This window comes from Alosa sapidissima, chromosome 23 (genome assembly GCF_018492685.1).
Source record: "Alosa sapidissima isolate fAloSap1 chromosome 23, fAloSap1.pri, whole genome shotgun sequence".
Taxonomy (NCBI): Eukaryota; Metazoa; Chordata; class Actinopteri; order Clupeiformes; family Clupeidae; genus Alosa; species Alosa sapidissima.
This window is the reverse complement of record NC_055979.1, coordinates 23,063,315-23,086,545: the sequence shown is the minus strand read 5'-3', so window position 1 is coordinate 23,086,545 and position 23,231 is coordinate 23,063,315. Positions and strand designations below refer to the sequence as shown.

General features: G+C 39.6%; 1 protein-coding gene across 1 annotated transcript; it reads left to right on the top strand.

Moving 5' to 3' along the window:
- The first annotated feature begins 8,605 nt into the window (after positions 1 to 8,605).
- LOC121698895 (tetraspanin-8-like) lies at positions 8,606 to 21,082 on the top strand. Its single transcript, XM_042081395.1, has 9 exons — positions 8,606 to 8,802; positions 8,954 to 9,010; positions 9,194 to 9,307; positions 9,553 to 9,628; positions 13,818 to 13,886; positions 17,046 to 17,174; positions 17,265 to 17,309; positions 17,468 to 17,551; positions 20,385 to 21,082. The coding sequence occupies exons 3-9, from the start codon at positions 9,270 to 9,272 to the stop codon at positions 20,508 to 20,510; spliced, it is 567 nt and encodes a 188-aa protein (XP_041937329.1). The 5' UTR covers positions 8,606 to 8,802; positions 8,954 to 9,010; positions 9,194 to 9,269; the 3' UTR covers positions 20,511 to 21,082.
- Positions 21,083 to 23,231: the final 2,149 nt, after the last annotated feature.

Genomic DNA, 23,231 nt, shown 5'->3' with positions numbered 1-23,231 from the left:
AACATGTATGCCTACAGCCGTCATTGTGGTCGTGGCCACAACAGGAACTCATGAGCACGAAGCTAGCATGCATGGGAAAACACCGAACTTATCACACGTTTGAGCCAACAATCTAACACAAGCAGAACTCTGACAAGTGCGATGCAGCTTCAGAGTGCAGTGGTTCACGAGCCCCGAAGCCATGCTCACAGGTGTGGTGATAATGATCCGAAGGCTCCCATCATGCTCCAGGGGACATGTAATAACAAATAAATAAAAATAACCCCTTAAATGATGACTTCTGGTGAATGTTTTGAAAACTAATTGATACATAGAGATAAATACATATCATACATTACAGCATACAATACAGCCTCTTAGCCCTAAAGAAAACCTACACAGGTTATTAAATTCAACTAATTTATAGAAGAGCAAAATAGCCTACATGTGCAGACTGACCCAGAGGGGTGAAATATCAAGGCTATCATAGTCATTTTGTTTAAAAAAAATAATTGCTTTAAAAAATACTGCTAATTTGATGCTGTTTAACAAATGTATAAATGGTGCACTGTCACTTTAAGAACAATTCACATTTAGTTCTCAGTGATCTTATGCCTGCTGCACTCAAATATAGCCTAAGGCTAGTGCTGTGCCTATGGCTGTTCAGAAACAGTAGTGGGAACTACTGTTGCCTTCGTGATTTCCTATTAAAAGTTTCTTATAACTAGATGTACCGCAGAGCGGTACAAAATATGACCGCCGCCCAGTCCAGCACATTTTTTCCACAAAAAGAAATCACGCTGAAAGGCCTATATGATTCTAACTGTCTCACTAAATTGCATTATCCACACTCAATTCTCACTGGTATCTGCTAGACAACAAGTACCAAAACATGATTAGTTCATAGATTTCACATGTAAAATTCATTTTATACAACCCCACCTCCATCTTGCCTGTTTATAATTCTGAGAAATTCTTGATTGTTTGTGTTATGTTTATGTTATGTGTGTGTGTGTGTGTGTGTGTGTGTGTGTGCGTGTGTGTGTGTGTGCGTGCGTGCTTGTGACATTACTGTGAATGTATGTGTGTGTGTGTGTGTATCTGTTTGTGCACATGTGTGCACATGAAATGGGTTAACATGACCCCTGGAGGCAAACATACGGAAAAAAATGGTCATCCTAGGCCCTACAGTTCTCAAGATATTCACAGAGAACTGTGTCTGCCCTACCCTCCTTTCGGGGGGTCCAGTCCAGCGGGGGGGCTACAGATCAAAACGAAAAATGACGGTTCCATGCTATCCATGTGGGGGTACATGCCCACCAAGTTTCGTGTACCCCGGTCTTTCAGTGTCCCGGGAATCCTTGTTGGTGTACGTCACTAAATGTACACATAAATTATTTTATTGTAAGGCCCCCCATGAACGAAAGTTCACAAAACTTGGCATGCATTCGGAGGGTGTCATAATGATCCTACACTTTTAATTTCGTGCAGTTTTGACCTTGTCAGCCAGAGATATTGTGATGAAAACACCAAATTTTTTGCTTTTTAATTTTTAACTAGGTGGCGCTATACATGAAATAAGTGGTAATGGGATGGGTTGACATGCCCCCTTAAGACCAACATACATAAAAAAGATGGACCTCCTAAGCCCTACGGTTCTCGAGATATTCACAGAAAACTGTCTCCGGCCACCTACAGGTCAGTTGGTGTATAGTAACATAAATTAATTTATTGTGTGGCCCCCCATGAACGGAATTCCACAAAACTTGGCGTGCATACAGAGGGTGTCATAATGATCATACACTTCCAATTTCGTGCAGTTTTGACTATGTTAGGTCACAGATACCTTCAATTACAACACCTCATTTTTACTTTTTTGTGTTTAACTAGATGGCGCTATACATGAAATGAGTGGTTATGGAATGGGTTGACATGGCCCAAAAATGGTCCTCCTAAACCCCACGGTTTTCGAGATATTCACAGAAAACTGTGTCTGCCCTACCCTCCTTTCGGGGGGTCCAGTCAAGCGGGGGGGTTACAGATCAAAACGAAAAACGATGGTTCCATGCTATCCATGTGGGGTTACATGCCCACCAAGTTTCGTGTACCCCGGTCTTTCAGTGTCCTGGGACTCATTGACGGAAATTTGGGCATGCGAAAAAGAAAAAAAAGAAAAAAAAAAAAAATCTGATTAAACCTTCGCTGCGCGGCGGTCATAATAAGGAGATATTGATTATCAACAATGACAAGCCAGCTGGAACCTGCTGCTCTCTCCCTCTCGTGCGCGCTCAGATGCGTTCCCAATTAAATGGAGTAGCAATAGCATAACGTTCAAGTTAGATCTGCTGCAATGGAGATTACAAAGATTATCATCTGCAGGCCTTAGTTTGCCCACCCCTGGGTTATAGGGTAGCCTACCCACTCCCCATTAAGTGATATATATTTGACTTGATGAACGATAGAAAACTTATTAGCGCAAATGAAAGCTAAAAAAAGTTTTTTTGCGAATGCTCGTGCCGTCCTTGGCAGCTACCCATAGCCTAGGCTACTGCCCATAAGAAAAAACGACCCTGATTTAGGATGTTGTAAAATATCGAACTTGTTTACATCAAACTACATTTACGTTTGACTATGAACGTTTAGCTTAAACTGTAGCCTATGTTTATTTTGTTCCCATGCCTGTTTCATTTATTCGGACCATGAGGGAGGAATTAAACATATCATCAACCTTTTTCCCCCAATTAACCTTTCGCAAAGTCAGGCCCTCCTTAGTTACTGACAGGGCTCCGAACCGGTTCAAGGAACGAAAACGAAAACCGAAAACGAACGGAATTTTACGAGGAGCGGAAACGGAAACGAAAACAAAATGGTCTTCAACTGTTCCGGAACAGAAACGTTATTCTGAAATCCACAAAACCGGTTAATAACGTTTTTTTTTTTCGTTCTCTATATAACAGCTTAATAATTTGATTTCTGCAGTTTGAAATAAAAAAAAAGAATAAATGGACCTTTGGTCCAAATGGGTATATTTTGTCTTGCTGTTGTAGTGTAACCTATCCGTCTGCCACTTCGGATCTTAGGCCAGCTCGTAGTGTAGGCCAGTGTTTCTCAAAGTGTGGTCCGGGGACCACTGGTGGTCCGCAAGCTATCCCAAGTGGTCCGCGAGCTGTTGTAAAAAATAATATAGATGCGTTGTTTGCAATATTGAACCAACTTGTATGTAAATCCAAAGTTCTGCAATACTGCCTATGTAAGCTATGCCAATTTAAATCATATGAATCCTCTGACACAATAAGCAAGGTGCAAAGACAATAAGCAAGGTGGGTTCAGTGAGTAGGCCTATTGTGTCTATTAGCTATGTGGTCCGTGAGGTTTTTTCTAATGGTTAAGTGGTCCTTGGTCTGTAAAAGTTTGAGAAACACTGGCGTAGGCTACTGAAACTGATTTGGAAATTGTTTGTAGCCTATGCGTAATAGCCTATTTTGCCTGTCCACGCCTTGTCGTTTTAAAGTCGGGATTTGAAATGTTTGCGCAATTATAGCCTATTCTATGTAGCCTAGAAGAGTTAAACAGGAAATTTGAGATAGGCCTTGTCAGCAACAGACAGGTTCGTTTATAAACAGGGTTGGAATTATAGCGCAAGCCTTTGAAGATCTCCATATGGATAAAACTCCAAAAGGCTACAACCAGGTAAGGAGTTTAGCACGTATCCAGAAATATTTTTGATAAGAAATTATTTATAGGCATAGGTTAGGCCTACAGTAAGTCTGTAGGCTATGGGATGGATAGCCCATCTGAATGTTTTTGGATGCTGCCTGTGATTCATTATTTTTGGGCATAGCTACGGTATAGGCTAAATCAAGGGGAAATAATGAGTATGTCTATTCTAAGTCCACAAAAATAGACTTGATAGGCCCGCCAAACACTGCCGGAACTTTAAGAACGAACGATATTTTGCGTTCCGAACCGGTTCAGGACCGATATGTTGGTGGCGGAACGCATGCAAGAACGAAAACGTTAAACATAGGCCTACCTGAACCGTTCGGAACGGAACGTTTGAAAAATAATTTTGTTTTCAAGCCCTGGTTACTGATGCTATGCCTGGCAAGCTTTCGCACCCTGCACGTCTATTACATAGGGATAGAACCGGGACTTTTTAATGAAATGTCATTTACAAAGACATCGTACCACACTGAAAGCTAATATTTTGTCACTAGCAACCTATATCTGTCATTGAATGTGCATTTTGTTTCATTTGTCCCTCCTGGCCAGGACGAATGAAACAGGCATGGGAAACGAAAGAAGAATACAGTTTACGCTATGTACTTCCCACAACTTATTTGACAGTATATCATGAATGGTCAAATAGGTGTATTTTAGATAGATTGCTGACAGGCTATACGGCGAATGTTAACAACTTCTTGCCCTCATTGCGAAGCGTGTATCACGTGGTTATGGAAATATCATGCAATATGGCATTTTCTTTTATAGTTACAACAATACATGTTCCTAATTACGGTATATCATGTGTCTATAGTGTAACATGTTATTTCACTGTGTTTTTATGTGGGTTAGGGCACCACATATCCAAATAAGTGCCCTTCACGATTCACAGGCCATCAGTCTCCATAGGTTAACATGGCAAAACTCAAAAAGCTTGCCAGACCTCCCGTGCCTAGTTATGGATTGCTAAGCCACGATTGGCCTGTGGCGGTTTTTGGGCGTGGCTTAGCGAAGGGTCAACTGGAATCACTATTGGAGAAAAAAAAATAAACCACATCCAACATTAATTTGAACTTATAAAAAAATATATATATGAACAATATCTAACTTATTAGGCCTATAGCTCAGCCTGAGCATCAACAGTTTCTTGATAGCCGCAGTAATGTAAGTCTACTGACCATCAGGAACCCTGAATCGGCTGATATTCCGAACACAGGCAGGCGATTGCCTTTCTCCAGTCCAGACCCGGCGGCAGACAACAATTCATGGACGGGCATTACATTTTTCCAAGGGTGGCACAAATTGATCACTGTTGCGGGAATTTAAATTGATCCTGGTAGTTTAAGATAGGCCATTAATAGACACTGGGGTTACAACAACTGAATTCAAACAGATATCTAGTGCCAACAATGACTGAAGTGTGGCTTATAATTAGGCTACTTTCAATTACAAGCGTACACTTGACAAAACATTCTAATAGGAAAATGTAGATGTTTGGGGTAGCCTATAACCTTGTACTGTTCTCGCTGAGGTGTACCAATTCCAACTAAACAGTGAGCTAAACTCTCTCTATTCATGAACATGAAGAAATCCTGAGTTCTTTGTACACAGATTTATTTTCTTCACATTGTACTGAATCCATACACATGAGATAACTGGTAGACGAGAGAGTGAAACCCTTTTCTGGTTAGTTTTGGATGAACTAAAGTGGTGGACACCGAAATTTTGACGATTGGTCCTGTCTCGACTTTTCTGACTCGTTTTGAATCACCTTTACTGCTTCAGAGTGGCTGCCTACAGGCATGCACAAACATGACCTTAAAACAACCCTTAACGTTAGTTTTCAAAACTGTGCAACTCACCGAGTGGTTAGTGGTGTCGGCGCAATGTATGATTTCCAGCCGTCTTATTTGCTATTGTGGAACTATTTTTTCAGACACCTCAGAACGGCAATATAAACTTCCGCTTAATATTTGAGCCTGAAGCATAGACAGTAAAAGAAGGTCTCGCGGAAAGACTACAACCAAATGTAAACAGCCCTCATTTCCCTTTCCAGTGGCGCAGTAATATCAACATGCAATGAGTCTTCCAACAGAAATCAATGGGATTTTACAAAATGCCAAATAAAACACGACAGAAACTGTATTTCGCTACGCTACTTGTTTTGGAACATCAACAAACACCACTAACCACTCGGTGAGTTGAACAGTTTTGAAAATGAACGTTAAGGGTTGTTTTAAGGACATGTTTGTGCATGCCTGTAGGCAGCCACACTGAAAAAGTCAAAGGCGATTCAAAACGAGTCAGAAAAGTCGAGACAGGACCAATCGTTAAAATGTCGGTGTCCACCACTCTAGTTCATCCCAAACAAACCAGAAAAGGGACTCAAAGTGCTAAATACCGTAATTTTCCTTTAAAGGTTGTATCAGCGATTTCAGCCCCAAACTTAAATGATCACATTCATCTAATCTTCCCTAACAATCCGCTAGCTGTCTGCCCCCACGAGATCTACTGTATACACAAAAACAATTGCTACCAACAAGTGTTGGCAACCACTCAAAGGCAAGATAAATTGTTTCAACCAATAAACGACGAGATGCGCATTTAGGAGAGTTTCAATTGCATGGGAGGGAGGGGGAGGGAGTAGCGAGTTAGCTCTCTGTTTTGTTTGAACATCAACAGAAGTGACGTTACCCCGCAATCGCAGATACACCCTTTAAAAGTTAACTTAAAGGGAGAACAAGTTAACTTGTTCTCCGAACAGAAACAGTAATTTAATATTTCTGGTTTTCGGTTCAACCTTAAAATTGATGTTCCTGAACCGGTTAGAACAAAAAAATAAAGTTCCTGAACCGGTTAATAACGTTCCATGTAAGCTGCGGGACATACAAATAGGTAGGCTGATCATTAGGACTTTAAAATTATATTGTTAGTCTACATAATTTTCCTTAAGTCTCTATCCTGTCATCAAAAATGAAAAAACACTATAGGCTAAATTATGTAAGCAGCATAACTGTAATTCTGACATGCCTACATTTTTTTTTTCAGTATTACATGAATTAAGACAAGGAAAATGTCTGCCATGTTGTTTATAGGCAAACAACTGAACACCATATCCATTATACGTTTTACATAGCTCAAATTACAAATAGGGCAGGCTATAGCTGTCATTGAGAACTTCAATTGACCAAGGCCTCCTGTTCCTCAATCATCCTCAGCTGTTACTCGCTGTATTGCGCCTCGTACAGTTAGTCACAAGCATTGGATTCACACACCAGAGCTTCGAAATCCCCATTTCCCATATCAGTTTCAAAATTACCATCCGCTATCAGTTTTCTCTGCAGAGCAAGAGTCTAGCCTGTTAGCTTAGCTTAAAAGAAAAATGGCGGACACTATTTGTAAATTCTGGGAGTGAGGTGACACCCCCACAGACAATAAAAGAAAACCCACCCCTTATGGACGGGTTGAAAACATGCAGAACTAGAGATGTAGTCTCTTAAAGGTAAACTATGCAGTATTGGCAATTTCCTTACCGTTTTCTCAGTTTTTGCTTCTTTTTCGCTGGCTCTGTCATGACGAATGTCTGAGAAACACCATCGCTACCTTTTTCTAGCCGGTGCCTGGCGTGTATGTGTATTTGAATGCAGTAAAGCAATTCGTTACACTCGGTATACTTCCTGACACTGAGGCCGTCGGCCCGCCGGCCCACAGTTGCAAGGCTGGTTTTTCCGCTCACAGGCGCTAGGGGGAAGCGACACGGCCACCATTCAACCCGAAAAAAGTCATATTTAAAGTCACCATTCCAATGACTCTGAAGCTGTTAAATGAAGGTAAATTAAGCTAAAAAAAAACTTGCACATTAAGCTAAAAAAAACCTGCATAGTGTGCCTTTAACCTGACTCTCGCCAGATTTTCGTTCCACCTAGCTCCACTCACATCCATCTGGGATCGCTTCCGTTGAGAGTGATTTCGGCACCAGATTTTATGGTAGAGCCAATGAGGACGCAGGGCGGGAGTTTCATAGATGTGACGTAGCGGAGAAGCGACTGTGAGACTGTTTTGATTCAGACAACGAGGAAACAAGCGTCAACAGCGTCACAAGTTGGCTACGATGTGAGTGGTTGAAATAGAGGTCAATAAAAATGACGGACAAGTGGCTTATCCAATCATATGGAAGGATTTTTGATAAGGCCCAGCCTTCTGAAACACTTCTCCAATGGAGCGATCCCAAATGGATGAGTGGAGCTAGGCGGAACGAAATTCATCTGGCGAGAGTCAGGCTAGTAGTCTCTAGCCTCTGGCCAAAAAATCCTGCTATGACGCAAAATGTCTCTCGTCTCAGGTGGACATGAGCGAGTCATTTGAAAATCCTACCGGGTTTCTACTGATACAAAGCTTAATGCTAATCGGTGAAGTGTCCCTTTAACTTGCACAATAATCCCCTCTTCTTGAGCCATCGCTAGGCCTATGTGAATTGTGAAAGTTGTACCAATTGAAAAAAAATTACAGATTGGTGATTATTTCTGAGAAATTACACCCTGCCTTCTATCTCTGGCTATCCTCTCCTGTAGCATTTGATCAGTGATCTTAGTTGAACTATAGGGTAGCCTAGTGCTTTTAGCTACTATTCTAGGGGTACAACCTGTTGTTAACTAATGCATTCTATAGGTCATATCATTTTCTAATTTATGTGATCATGTAAACAATATTCAATATTGTTTTTGTGTTTTGTGTAAACTTAATCTCTTAAATGAAAGCATCCTGGCAAAAAGAGCCGCTTTCAGCCCCAACAAAATGTAGCAAAACATTTGACGCATGACTCAAACCTCAAAGCCTGTAGCACATGATTTCAGGTAAAACGTCTTTCAACCCGGAAACCGCAGCATACTGTGTGTATCTTACAAAACCGAAAGTAGCCCTTGTTACAGTGTGGTCGGTCGTTTTCAGTGGTAGGCCTAGTCCAGAGGTGACGGCGTTCTCAGACAGTTGTTCCCGCACCTGAAGATACTTGTGGAATATCCTTTGTTGTTATCCATTAAAATGGGTTCGGTTAACAAATGTTTGAAATGGCTCTTTATCGTCTTTAACGCACTGTTCGCCGTAAGTAACTGTAGGCCTATTATTTGAATGAGGAGATATTTATCTACCAACTTTCTTTCTGTAGTTCTCCTGCAATGATGTAACTTATAAGCATCGTGGTTGTCTTTAGCCTATTTATCACCGTGTATTTGTTTGTTTTATTTCCCTCCAGCTGACAGGCGTTGCATGTGTTGCACGTGTACACTTTTTAGGGATGGCAGCAGAAATGGTAAGGACTTCAGAACGAGAATCAATGGCCACAAAAAACTGTGCTATAGGCTAGTTTAGGTCTCTTCTAACATTACTCAATTTAGGTTTAAGAGTTTAGAGACTTTTTTAACCTTAGCCAGCATTTTGCAGACAGCAAAGCCAACACATTTTTATGTCTCATTTATCACCGAATGTTTCCCAGAAAAATGAAGTGGGGAATTTCTGGTCATTATCCCTGTTTGGATTAATTGTGGCAAGCATATCATTTCTTGGAGTCTATGGTGCATACAAAGAGAAGAAATGGGCCCTCATCAAGGTAAATATGTGAAGGCAGCCTTCATTTAGCTGTTAATGAGGTTTTTATTCCTGGCCGATCATTATTAAATGATCAGAAGCATATTGCAGTAAAGCAAATATTGTTTTTTTACTGTGTTAGACAATCATAGTTATTCATCCTAGTTATGTAGGCGACTACTACTAATACAACCTAAAAATAAATGTTTAATGTAAATAAGATCTATCTTATCTATCGAATATAAATATTATCTTCTTTTTCAACAGTTTTCGGTTCTTTCTCGGTATTGGCACGGTCAGTTGCCTGATTGGGGCTGTTGAGAGTATTTCTGAACGGCAAACGGTAAGAAAAAATACATTTAGAATATTAATATTTAATATCATGACATTATATACAGTAGCTATTTGTTTTTAAAATAAGAAAATAGATGTGTTAAAATGGAGCATGGTTTTCCAGTAGCCTAGACAGTGAGAAAAATAAGTAGTGCGAAAGTAGTGTTCAAAAGTGCAAAAGTATTCAACCCCCTTGAAATTCATATTATTTTATATGAATATATTTTATTATTTTCACTTCATTTTAAAAATAGAATAATAAAAAAGAAATACAGTACTTATATTGGGGGAGGGGGGGGTAATGGTAATTTAAAGAAGCAAAAACTGACATAGTTAAAAAAATAGTTTAGTCTAGGGTGGTTTGATTATTGTTTTCTAGTTAACAATTGTTTGTAGTAGCTAGTAGTTCAACTAGTTCAACTTAAAACAATGCTCAAAAGCTACAGGGGAGGTACGGCGGAGAGTGAAGGCAGTGCACAATTTCTCAGAAATCATGACCAATCTGTACATCCATCTTTTCAAATGGACCCCTTTCACATACAGGAAGTGATTTTCCTGGCAATTCTCTGTAAGTTTCTTCACTGAGATCATCTCACCTCCGCACTCCCTTTCTCAATTTAGCATACCATATTCCAGTTTGTAACAAGATTATTTTGCACAAAATGTGAGTAATGCTAGGCCTACTGTATATTGATACTGATACAGCATTACGGCCATGAGTCACACTAGGTATGGTTCATTTGTACAATGCCAGAGCACAATTGTCCCCCGTTCCCTTTGTTGTAGTCAGTTGTGAAACTAAGGTTTGGGAAAGGTTTTACCCACCATATACTGTAAGGGATAATGTATTGCCCACCGGTAATTATCGGAAAATAAGTCCTGACACGACTAACAGAACCCTGACACTCAGCGGAGAAAGCGGATCCTAACCCTAGGACATGAGGCTAAAGCAACACTCGAGTGGCTCAAAAACATTAAAGGGAATATTCGAAAATGACACATAAGATGTGTCCATTACAGTCCATTACACTTTTGCTAATTTGATGATGGGAATAACTTAGCAGAGGCAGGGTGCTTGCATAATGCGACCATCTATGCAACAGTGTATTATCAATATAATACAATCAGGTGTTACAGGAACTATTTAATTGGAATAGCCATGTGACATGCACACAGTCATTCTGTTAGGCGCGAGGCTTTGATAGTCTATCAGCTCACAAATTAGAGATGCACCGATATGGAATTTTAGGGCCGATAACGATAACCGATATTTATTGGTTTGTTGTGGCCGATACCGATACGATAACCGATAATATTACTCTTGAAAAAAAAATGTGAAAAGTGATTTGGGGAAAGCATTTAATAAGCATAATTTTTTTGCAGTAATTTTACCTACCACCAAATGGACAGAACTCATAATAGTCCTCAATAGTACGGCAGTCAACAACATAACAGTAGCCTAGCCCTACAGTATGTGTGGCTCCTTTAAGTGAACCTGACGTCAGTGAATTGCGAGTGAGTGGCTAGAGAGTTTGAATCGTTTTCATTTAGGACTAAACGCTCATAAACGGCTCAGCTTGGAATAAGCTACAGTATAGCGACCAAATCAGTGTTTGTGAGGGAAACTTAGGTTTAGTTTCAACTGCGGGTAACTGAATAAAGCTGCAACTCCTCAGACTGTATCTTATGCTTATGTCCGTCTACTCTGTTGCGCACAACCTGCTGCAGCAGAAATGAAAGGAGTTAGCCCCAAAGGTTTTAATAACTTATTATGATGACCTGTCTGAAACTGAAGCACGAATGGTTAGCATATTTCTAGGTAATAATACAAAACCCAAGCTAAAGTAATGCAAATATAATACTAAAACACAACTTAGAACTAGGCCTACTTATGTACTCGTCCCAATAACGAGTTTGTTTATTTGTTTCCCCGACCAGGGCCCACTTCCCCGATAACGACGGAGACACGCTCTTAAGAGGGTTTTCTACGATTCATCTTACGATCGTTCGTTTGGTTTTTCCGACTGTTTCCCGAACATGCTCGTAGCGTGAACGTGCATGCACTGCTCTTAAGATGCTCTTAAGGGGAGCTGTCCACGTTAATAGTTCTGAAATATCCTCTGATTTGACGGTGATGTCAGGTGACTGCACGTCACGGCTATAGGCCTACCATTTAAACTTCGGATCTACACATTAATTCACATCAATACGAAAATAGAAACACTTTGACATCTGCATGTAAGCATCCCAAGTAGGTTATATACCACACAGAGACATAAATAATTGTAATTATTTTAAGATTAGATTGTTGCACCATGCAATAATTTTTCGCGGTGCCACTTAAGAACACGTTTGAAGATAAGAAAGAAGTCGAGTAAGAAAGAGAGGAAATGTGTAGGCTTAGATTTTGATGCAGTAGGCTACAGACTAAACCACATGTTGCTTTCTCTGCTTTTTACCTCATAGGCCTAATAAAATATTCACTTAGCAAAGATAATGTCAAACTATTCTGGTAACGTCTCGTTTCATAACTTGATTGCATTTTTGTCCGCTTTTCATCACATTATTATGACCATTAAATGTAGGCTATTTTGCGCATTTGCTGCTGTAGGAGTCGATTGCCAAGTGTACTCTGGAAATTCACAATTTCGTTGCCGTTTAAAAAAAAAAAAAAAAACATAGTCCAGTATTTCTTTTGAAATTGAAATGAAGTTGTATGGACTGGACTATGTTTTTTTTTTTTTTTAAACAGCGACGAAATTGTGAATTTCCAGAGCACACTTGGCAATCACTACCACGTAAGTGCAATGTTGTTTGGAACTGTAGAAGAGGTATAAAAATAGCGTTTTGTAGTGGCGAAATAATATGCCCTTCTCACTTCCACGCTAACGAGCTTTGACTAAAAACGGTAGGCCTAACATCGAACTTTCTCAAAACACATCTGAAAGACATGATTTGGATGTCAACTCAACGTATGTACTCCCAATCATCCGTAAATCGATCTAAAGTGCATTTTACTCCGGATAATTCCTTTAAGGTTAAATGGCGGATCATTCACGAGAGGATTTTGAGATGCACAGATTCCCAAATGAACGCATATCCACAGATTTTGTTAGAGTGGTGAAATACATTCACACCGCTGACATTATATTGAGGAAAAAGTATAGCCAACCAAGCTCAAGTAGGCCTAGCTCAGTGTAGTGTATCACAAGCAGGAAACAGCTAACACATGTTTACTCATACTGGAAGTAGCTTTAATGAAGAGGTGAGCACAAGAAACTGGTGTTGTCAGTTATTTCAGAAAACACTAAAATCACAATACTGTGATTAAGATCGCAGTACATGGTGTCATATTTGGCTGAACTGTGGATGGCATGGTAAAGAAGATCACAGCGGTAATGAATCTGAATGAAATGAGAGACATGAAACAAGGAACTGAGAACATGGCCAAATAAACAAAGGAGCGCATCGTTGATAGGACTAAAACACAGGAACAGAAAGTGACACAAGGGAACTTAAGAAGAACATAGGGCTACCACTACAAGAGACCACTACAAACTACAAGACGAAACAAAGCTAAGAAAAACTAACTGAGCAAACACAAACCCCATTGTTAAAGTAAGGCTGTTATTACAATAAAAGGCCTTCAGAAATGCAATAAAGAACTCTTGAAAACACTGATTGGGAAAATATGTGTGTAGCCTATATATGTATATAAACAAAAAATGGTCATATGATTATTTGCAGAGGGCGGATTCATTTTGTAAGCCACTGTATTTTTGTTTTATTATTCAATAGTGCAGTATCACCATGCACCGTCTCAATACACTTTACACATTTAAAAGAAAATGATAAATAACATAGACTAGAAATTCAGACCCACCCAGCAGCAAATGTTGATGTGGGTCTATCTCGTCAGGCTAGAAATAACATAGCAACAAGTAAAATAATAATAAATAAAAGAAAAAATAACCTAAATGAATAAAGATAAACTATGGAATTATTAGAATTTAAATAGTAATGAAACAAATGTGTTTGAACAAAATAAAATATAATTAAAAGATTATATTTAAAATAAAACAAACATTCTGTAAAAATCTCACTTTTCATGCCAGTCTTAAATTCAGTTCTTCAGTGCAAATTGTAGTTCTCTGTCTGACCTACATACTGAATATCTTCTCTCTATACACTTTGTGAAGTTATCCAGGAAATTTGAAGAAGTCTTTGAAAGGGATGCGCGTCTTCAGTATGTTCAAGAATATTTAAAGGTAAGTACACGTCTTATTTCCTTTAGTTCACAGGGGTGTGATTCTTCCGATTTAATCTGGAATTTCGTGGTTTTTGACCTGTGTCTGTTGGTCAGAGGTAGGCTATATTGGTAGGCTATATTTCTGTTTACACGGCTCTTCATAATGCTGCAGAATGCTCCATTCACTTGAATGGGCCTTCCCAACGTTTGGTGGTCTGCTAATTCACGATAACAGACCGCTGTCAAGGAAAATGGGTTTTGTGCTTCTAATTCACGTCTTTCATATACCACTATGCAAGGATTGGAACTTCATTCAAAAGTGAAAGCAGACGGTTGATCAGCTGTGTTCTAAAGAATGTTTGATTCAAGTTCAGCGTGTGTTGTTGCGAACTATTTGTTTCCCAGCAAAAGGCACGATGAAACGGTAACAAATAGGCTATAGCCTAGGCAATGTAGGCTAAAGAGTCATATCGTGGGGAGTTTATTGTGTCGTTTTGGCAAGTAGCCGTGTAATAAGCGAGATAATGTATAGAATGCCGGTCATTATCGGGAAATAGGTCCCTTTAGGGTGGAAAAAAACCCTTTTGCTGTGTGTAGGGGTCTGGTTCGCCCTGTCGGGACCTATTTCCCGATAATGACCGGCGTTCTATACATTATCCCTTACATAACACAGACCAATGCTATGTATAACAGGCCGCTGACGATGACGACGCGTTTTGTGCTTCACATCTTTCAGAATATCACGCCGCAAGTAGCTAGTCCGTTCACTACTAGATTTCATTGAAAGTGAAAGTAGACAGGGTTGATCAGCTGCGTTCTGTGTGTGGCGAACTAGTTTCTCAGCAGAAGCCATGAAATGGTAAAGGTCAACAAATTGATTTAAAAAGACGTCATTTATGAAGTTGTTTTTTCTCGTTTTGGCTTTGCAACCACTCGGCGAGTTGCGTAGTTTTGAAAACGAATGTTAAGGGTTGTTTTAAGGACATGTTTGTGCATGCCCATAACCAGCCACTCTGAAGCAGTCAAAGGCGATTCAAAATGAGTCAGAAAGTCGAGACAGGACCCATCGTCAAAATGTCGGTGTCTACCACTCTAGTTCATCCAAAACAAACCAGAAAAGGGACTCAAAGTGCTAAATACCGGAATTACCCTTTAAGTTATAAGCAAAACATGTTATAAACGGGAAAAAATCATGGTTCTGTGTCACTGTTGGCAAAATGATCATGATGGCCTATTTCAGTCATATTTGGTTTAGTCTGGTGTTGGCCTAGGCTACTTTGCTCTTTTATAAATTCGTTTTCTTTAGGCCTTATAGGCTGTATTGTAATATGCTATAATGTATTGTCTCAATGTATCAATACTTCCCATAAAAGTCATCAGATGTCATCATTTAAGGCAGTGGTGTCCAAACTTTTTCTTCCGAGGGCCAGCTCACTATGCCTGGCTCTAAGAGAGGGCCAGAGACTCGGAGTATATTAGTAACCATAAATAGCTTAGTTCTGTGAACAACAACAGTCTACCTTAGTTGAATATTCCATTACATTTAATCATAGGCTACTGCAATTTAATACCATTGTTAGCTGTGTTTATATTGCCATCATGCCATGTAAAATGTAGCTCAAATGAAATAATACTAATAAAAAAGACTTTAGCATTCCCAAAAGTATTAGCAGGGAGTCCCAAAAGTATATTTTATTTAAAATGTGTGTCTTTGCATACACCGCTCAAGTTGTGAACAAGCAATATCCTACAAATAATTTAAAGTTCTCAAACTATGAGAGTTTTATGAAGTGCTGGCAAAAACATCTGAAATAACCACCATTCTAACTTTCACTCACCTGATGAGAACTTTGTGAATTTGTATCAGCATTTGAAGAGTGAATAAAAATAGAAATAATTATCCCAGAAAGTCCAAGAAATATGACTTGAATAGAAGTTAGTTAGTTATTAACAATTAATTGATAAACTTTTAGAATACTTTGAGCACTGATGCAGTCAGCATAGGCCTCTTACATTGTTTGCAGGTAGGTTCATTCCGTTTTCGATGGCAAACACGAAACAGCGCCAAAACAACCACCAGTGGACAAAAGGAGTATTACATGTGTATTGTTAAGACTCGCCATAGAGAATGAATGGGGGAAATTACGGAGGTTATAGTTTGACGATGTCGTACTCCGAGTGCGGGCCAGATGCTATATACCACAGACATGTTTTGGGGGGCCACCCAAAATGATGTGGCGGGCCGTAGTTTGGGGACCACTGATTTAAGGGGTTATTTTTCTACATTTTCTTCCGGGGGGCATGCCCCCGGACCCCCCTAATATTTTGCCCAAAAATATTTCCTTTCATAAGGCCCTTTTCTAGTGCCACCTCTGCATAGGATTTGCCTCATGAATTTTATGAAGTGTAGGTGATGCAAATGCATACGGTAGCCAACACTATAGTACTCAAACCATATACAGTACCCTACATCTGAAATCTAGTTTGCAATATTCGCTGACACCTCCTGATGAGGGATCTCCATGTGAATGAATAGAGGAGACAGGGGAAGAGGTGGAGCGCTTGTGACGCTTCAGTGTGACGTGCTGAGTCTGACAGGTGAGCGGGTTTAAATCATATAAAGTGGAATTGCAGTAATAGCTGTCCATCATGTATGTGGCCTCCGCCTACTCCTCCTCCCCTCAGTGATCCTACCCAAACAGCAACTTCCTATGGCTGTTTTACAAGCGATTAGACCTGCTCAGAGTGCTGCAGAAGTGCCGTTCACCCTATTAAGAGTTTATGTGCCATCAAAATGATTTTGGAAATGTTATTTTATGAAAAAAATATATTTAGGCCTTTAAATTGCACCTCTTCCTTCCATGCCTGAGAGCTCCATGTATAGGCGACATGTTGATACTGTATGTCGATGACTCGGTATGAGCCAGTGTGTTTCTTATCTATATCTATCTTGTAGAGCTTTCTGCAAACACCAGGGTTTTGTTGAGTGCTAACAAAAAATAGCAATCACCATGAGGAACTTTTCACTGAATTTTGACAAAAAGTGTATGGGATTAGAATCCTTTGGATTTACACAGAGAATTTGTAGTTGGTAGGACATGAGATCCAAAGGAAGATGGTCTTCTTTTTTCCTATTTTGTAAGGTGATGAGAGAGTGCTATTTTTCATGCATTTACAGCTTGAGTGCTGTGGCACACGCAATGGCTACCAAGACTGGAATTTACAGATTCCAGAGTCCTGCATCTGTCCAGCATCCTACCGGGGTACTCCAAAATGCAAGGAGACAAGTTCTCTCAGAAGTTATGAGGTAATGTTTTTTTATATTTACAGTATGTACTGTATATCTCCTGTCTTTGTTCCATGAAACCCTGATCATAAAAAATCGTTTTATTCACAGTATATGCAGCTTTACAAGACAAAGACTACAGAGATCTACAGTGAGGTATGAATATGAGCAAACATGACATACTTTCAAATCATTGTAGGCTACATCAAACCTTGGTAAATTAATGTATTTGTCCCACAAACAAAAGCATGTTACAGTTTTCAAATTCAAATATATTTGTATTGTTCAAATTCATCTGTTAATGTTGTTTTTAGACATGTCACTCTCTCATTATGCGGTATATCAATATGATGATGGATGCTGCAACTGGGATTTTCTTTGGATTTTCAATTGTGGGGGTAAGAACTTTCATTGTTTTGATTATTACCTTTTGCCTGGTTGGGGGAGAAGAGATTATTATGACCGCTGCGCAGCGAATATAGGTTTAGTCAGATTTTTTTTTTTCTTTTTTTTTTTTTTTTCGCATGTCCAAATTTCCGTCAAGGATTCCCGGGACACTGAAAGACCGGGGTAGACGAAACTTGGTGGGCATGTAATCCCATATGGATAGCATGGAACCATCGTTTTTCGTTTTGATCTGTAGCCCCCCCGCTGGACTGCACCCCCCGAAAGGAGGGTAGGGCAGACACAGTTTTCTGTGAATATCTCGAGAACCGTAAGGTTTAGGGGGACCTTTCTTTTTTGTATGTTGATCTCAAGGGGCCATGTCAACCCATTCCATAACCACTCATTACATGTATAGCGCCACCTAGTTAAACACAAAAAAGTAAAAATGAGGTGTTGTAATCGCAGGTATCTGTGACCTAACATAGTCAAAACTGCACGAAATTGGAAGTGCAGGATCATTATGACACCCTCTGAATGCACGCCAAGTTTCGTGGAATTCCGTTCATGGGGGGCCACACAATAAATTAATTTATGTTACTATACACCAACTGGCCTGTAGGTGGCCGGAGACAGTTTTCTGTGAATATCTTGAGAACTGTTGGGCCTAGGAGGTCCACCTTTTTTTTGTATGTTGGTCTTAAGGGGGCATGTCAACCCATCCCATTACCACTTATTTCATGTATAGCGCCACCTAGTTAAAAATTAAAAAGCAAAAAATTAGGTGTTTTCATCACAATATCTCTGGCTGACATGGTCAAAACTGCACGAAACTGAAAGTGTAGGATCATTATGACACCCTCCGAATGCATGCCAAGTTTTGTGAACTTTCGTTCATGGGAGGCCTTACAATAAAATAATTTATGTGTACATTTAGTGACCGTACACCAACAAGGATTCCCGGGACACTGAAAGACCGGGGTACATGAAACTTGGTGGTCATGTAACCCCACATGGATAGCATGGAACCATCGTTTTTTGATCTGTAGCCCCCCTGCTGTACTGGACCCCCCGAAAGGAGGGTAGGGCAGACAGTTTTCTGTGAATATCTTGAGAACCGTAGGGCCTAGGATGACCAATTTTTTCCGTATGTTTGCCTACAGGGGTCATGTTAACCCATTCCATGTGCACACATGTGCATAAACAGATACACACGCACACACATACATTCACAGTAATCATACGTATGACACATACTCACACAGTAGACATATGTACGCATGCATGCACATGCACAAACACACATACGCAGGCAAACACACAAGCACGCACACACACACACACACACACACATAAACATAAACGTGTACACGCACACATGCACACAATTTAAGAATTTCTCAGAATTATGAACAGGCAAGATGGGGGTGGGGTTGTATAAAATGAATTTTACATGTGAAATCTATGAACTAATCATGTTTTGGTACTTGTTGTCTAGCAGATACCAGTGAGAATTGAGTGTGGATAATGCAATTTAGTGAGACAGTTAGAATCATATAGGCCTTTCAGCGTGATTTATTTTTGTGGAAAAAATGTGCTGGACTGGGCGGCGGTCATATTTTGTACCGCTCTGGGGTACATCTAGTTGTAACAGGGGCCGCCATCCATCTGTGTGTGTCTGCTCATATAAGTTAACAAAACTACAAAAGTACTGGTCCGATGTATTTCAAATCTAAATGCAAGGCAGAGGTCTACCATATCTTGGTCATTCTGCATGATCCAGCTCCTATGGTAATAATTACTGGTTGAAAAAATAAATTGCCCACTACTACTGTATCTCCGATTGAAATTAAGGGCCCTATCTTAGTTGATCTAAAATACACGGTCACTGGCGAATAGCTTAAATAAATGTAGGGGTTTGTCCAGTCCACATTGGGGATGGTTTTGTTATTGAATGTCAGGCGCCTGGCACAAAAATGCACCTCATATGTTTCTTAATCAGTCATGGGTGTGTTTTGGGCGTAACATCCTTTAAGCTAATGAGAATGACATCTGTCATTTCATTTAACAGCAAGCAGCGCAACATCAAACAGCGAATCGATATTTTGACAGTCAGCGGCACATCGCATGGAACAGATATTCTACTAAACCATGCTTTACTAAAACCTAGCTGGGTATAGCCTACACGCATCTGCACTTGTCTATTATTTTAACTTATAGTCAAAGTGAAACTACCTTCACCGTGGTGTCATAATGTTCACTGTGGTGTCACACTTTCACTATTGACTGACAATGGGTTAACATCGAAAACATAGCCTAAAATAAGCAACACTTACCCCAATAATGTTCGAACAACTGAATAAAAAACCCAAGGACATTTATGCTGCAGAGGAGTTGCTGCTTACATCCCGTGACAGTGCGTCTTCAGCTGCGCTTTATATGTGCCTTTCGTTGTAGACCAGGTTTTCCTTGGTCAGGGCGTAATACTTTTTAGATGGTGTAATATAGCGATTTTTAGATAATGCTCCAGACCACACCTTAGGTCGTTAATTGCCACACCCCTAGGCGCATCGTGTAATAAAAGAGAAGGGCATGGCGAAAAACTCGAGTGTAAGATAGGAATACGCTTTGCGTTGTGATAAGAATACGCTATGCGCTTTTAGATCACCAAGATAGGGTCCAAAGTGCTGATAACTATAAACAGATTGTCATAAAACATATATGTAGGCACTGATAATTATGACATGTCGTAATATGACATGCTATGGATTATGATTATGATCACATGTTAAAAATTAGCCTAATGACATAAAACAATAATGACATTTTTTGCTTTGTAATCCTCAGCTTATTGGGGTAATCATGGCCATCATCATCACCTGCAAGATCAAGAAGCAAGTGACTTATGAATGTTCGAAGCCTCCTGCATATGAGGAGTTGTATACAATGAAATGTATGCCAGTGCATGTCTAAGATTGTTGTTTCAACAGGCTTCCTATTGGATCAGTATTTGAAAATCATCAGGGCAAATGCTTTTTTTTTTCTATTCATTGATAACATTTTATGTTGCCAGATTTGACCGTGTTTTTTGGGCTTGATTGCACAGCTAGAAGGAGAAGAAAAATATTATATGGAAAATGGTTTGTTGAATCTGTAAAACATGGAAATTACTGCTCAGCAGTAACCCTTGAAGTTCATTGTAATATCCATATTTTATATGGTATACGGTTATGTATCCCATCTTAATTATGACAAATAGTGTCTTATATATGTTGCTGCATAACAAGGTATCTGATTTGTTTGCTTGATATTTTGCCTAATGTTTGTCTGGCGATGTGGCAACAGCATGCGTATGCGCACTTTCTCGAATATGGTTTTGCAACTCTTACTGTACAAGAGTTTCCTTGTTGTTCTTCAGAAGTTAGATTGGTGTTCTTAAAATGATGAAATGAAAGGAAAGGTACCAGTTGGAGGACACCTTCATTGTTGATTATGCATATTATGATTGTTTCTCTACATTAAAGTCAGTGAGGTTTGTTGCATTATCATATTTCATTCCTTTCTTTTGTGAACTGACTAAAAGGTTAATTATAGAAAATAGATTTTTTAGTTCTTTAAAATAGAACATTTAAAGATTACGTATAACTCCCATAATTTCCAGTGTACAGAACTCTGAAGGTATTGACTTGTGTGATGGAAAGACTACTCCAACCTACAAGGAAAGTACCTATGTTTCTGAGAATGTGCATGTCTCATAGGCAGGGGGCTTGAGGCACATTCTGTGGTCATGTTAAAAATGAAAGTGAAACCAAGTTAATCCGTTGAGTGGCTGATACTCTCAGACTTAGACAAACAAATTGTACAGGGGAATTAATGTTATATGTCACTCCAGTGGCGAGGTCACAACACATGATTGGCACGATATCTTCACAACACACCACATGATTGGCTCTATGTATTCACATGTCGACGTTTTGCCGCGGAAAAGGGTGAGATATGTGTAGACCAGGGGTTCCCAAACTTTTCCACGACAAGGCTCCCCAAATACCACTAGGTTCTGGCCAAGGACCCCCTTGATGTGTTATTAAACCCATCGACAATACTACGGCAAATGTAAAAATACATTAAGCTAATCCTAATAATTATTTTAGCCACAAGCACTTCGCGATGGAGCATACAGTGTGTAGAAATTGCATTTGGGGCTTTCTGCTATATGAGAGCTATCACTTTATATTTTTCATGATAATGACTGGGAATAATAGTAATGTTCAGATATGCGACAAATTATTCTAATGGCATTGTATAACAACCCTCATAGTAAAAAGTATATTTTACATATTTCAAATGTATTTATTTGTTTCTTTTATTTTTCCTTCCAACTTGCTGAGGCCCCCCTGGCACCCGCTCGCGGCCCCCACTTTGAAAACCACTGGTGTAGACAACGGCCATATTGACGTTACAAACCCCATGCATTTCTATGAAGGATGTTTTGAGTGTCTCCTCATTAGAAAGTCTCTAACCAAAGTTTAATCTTATGTGGGTTTGTTATATCATTTGTTCCGATATAAATGCTGCCATGTGAACAACCGAACCCAGGGACAGTGGAGAAAAACTATCGATCCAGGCCGTGATTCGGAACGAAATAGGTATGAAAGCGCCCTAAGAAAGACAGAAATCTTAATAGTCCCTTTTAATTTAATCTCCAAAACTGCAACCTCTCATCTGCTATGTGGCGAGTAAAGCAAGAGTAAACAAAAAAAATATGATGTCAGGGTATGAACACAGTTTAATGCTCCATTCCCAAATGCTAGTGTAAACTCTACCATGCAAAGAAGAAATTCTATTTAGACGTAATACAGAAATGCTACCATCTTATATAAGTCTGAGCTCCTTTGAAATGGACTGGTGTAAGTGGAAAAGGGCCCTGTGGTTAGACCAATCAAAATGTGCAATTATTTTTGGAAATCATGGACTCCTCTTTCGGTGCATTAGTGCTATGGCATGGGCATTTTGCACATCTGGCAAGGCATAATCAATTCTGAATGATGTACACAGGTTTTGAGCAACAGATACTGTCATCCAGACAATGTCTTTTCAGGGAAGACCTCAAATATTTCAGGACAATAACGCGAAATGAATTCTGCACATATTTAAAAAGCATTTCTCCATATAACAAGAGTCTAGGTGCTAAAATGGCCTGTCTGTAGTCTAGATCTGTCTAATTGGGTGTATCATGGAATGGAAAACATAATTAAGAAGTCCATACTGTCAAGCAGCTGAAATCCTATATCGGGCAGGAATGGGACCACATTTTATTCTCAAAACTTTAGCAACTGGTCTCCTCAGTTCCTAAACATTTACAGAATGTTGTTAAATGAAGAGGTGAAGCAACAAAGTGGTAAACATGCCCCTTTTCCTAACTTTTGTGAGACGTGTTGCTGACATTCAAAATTAAGATTTTTTCCAAAACAAAACCCAATAACATTTCTCTCCTTCAACAGTTGATATGTTGTCTTTTAACTATTCTCAACTACTTTTTGGAAGTTCTGGTTGTATAATGTATTTACTATTTCTGTATTTCAGCTTGAATGCTGCATGTGGCACAAATAAAACTACACAGACAGGGGTTACCATTCCAAACTCCTGCCCCTCTTGTGCAGTCTATCAAGGCCAGCAACATATCACCAAGTGCAT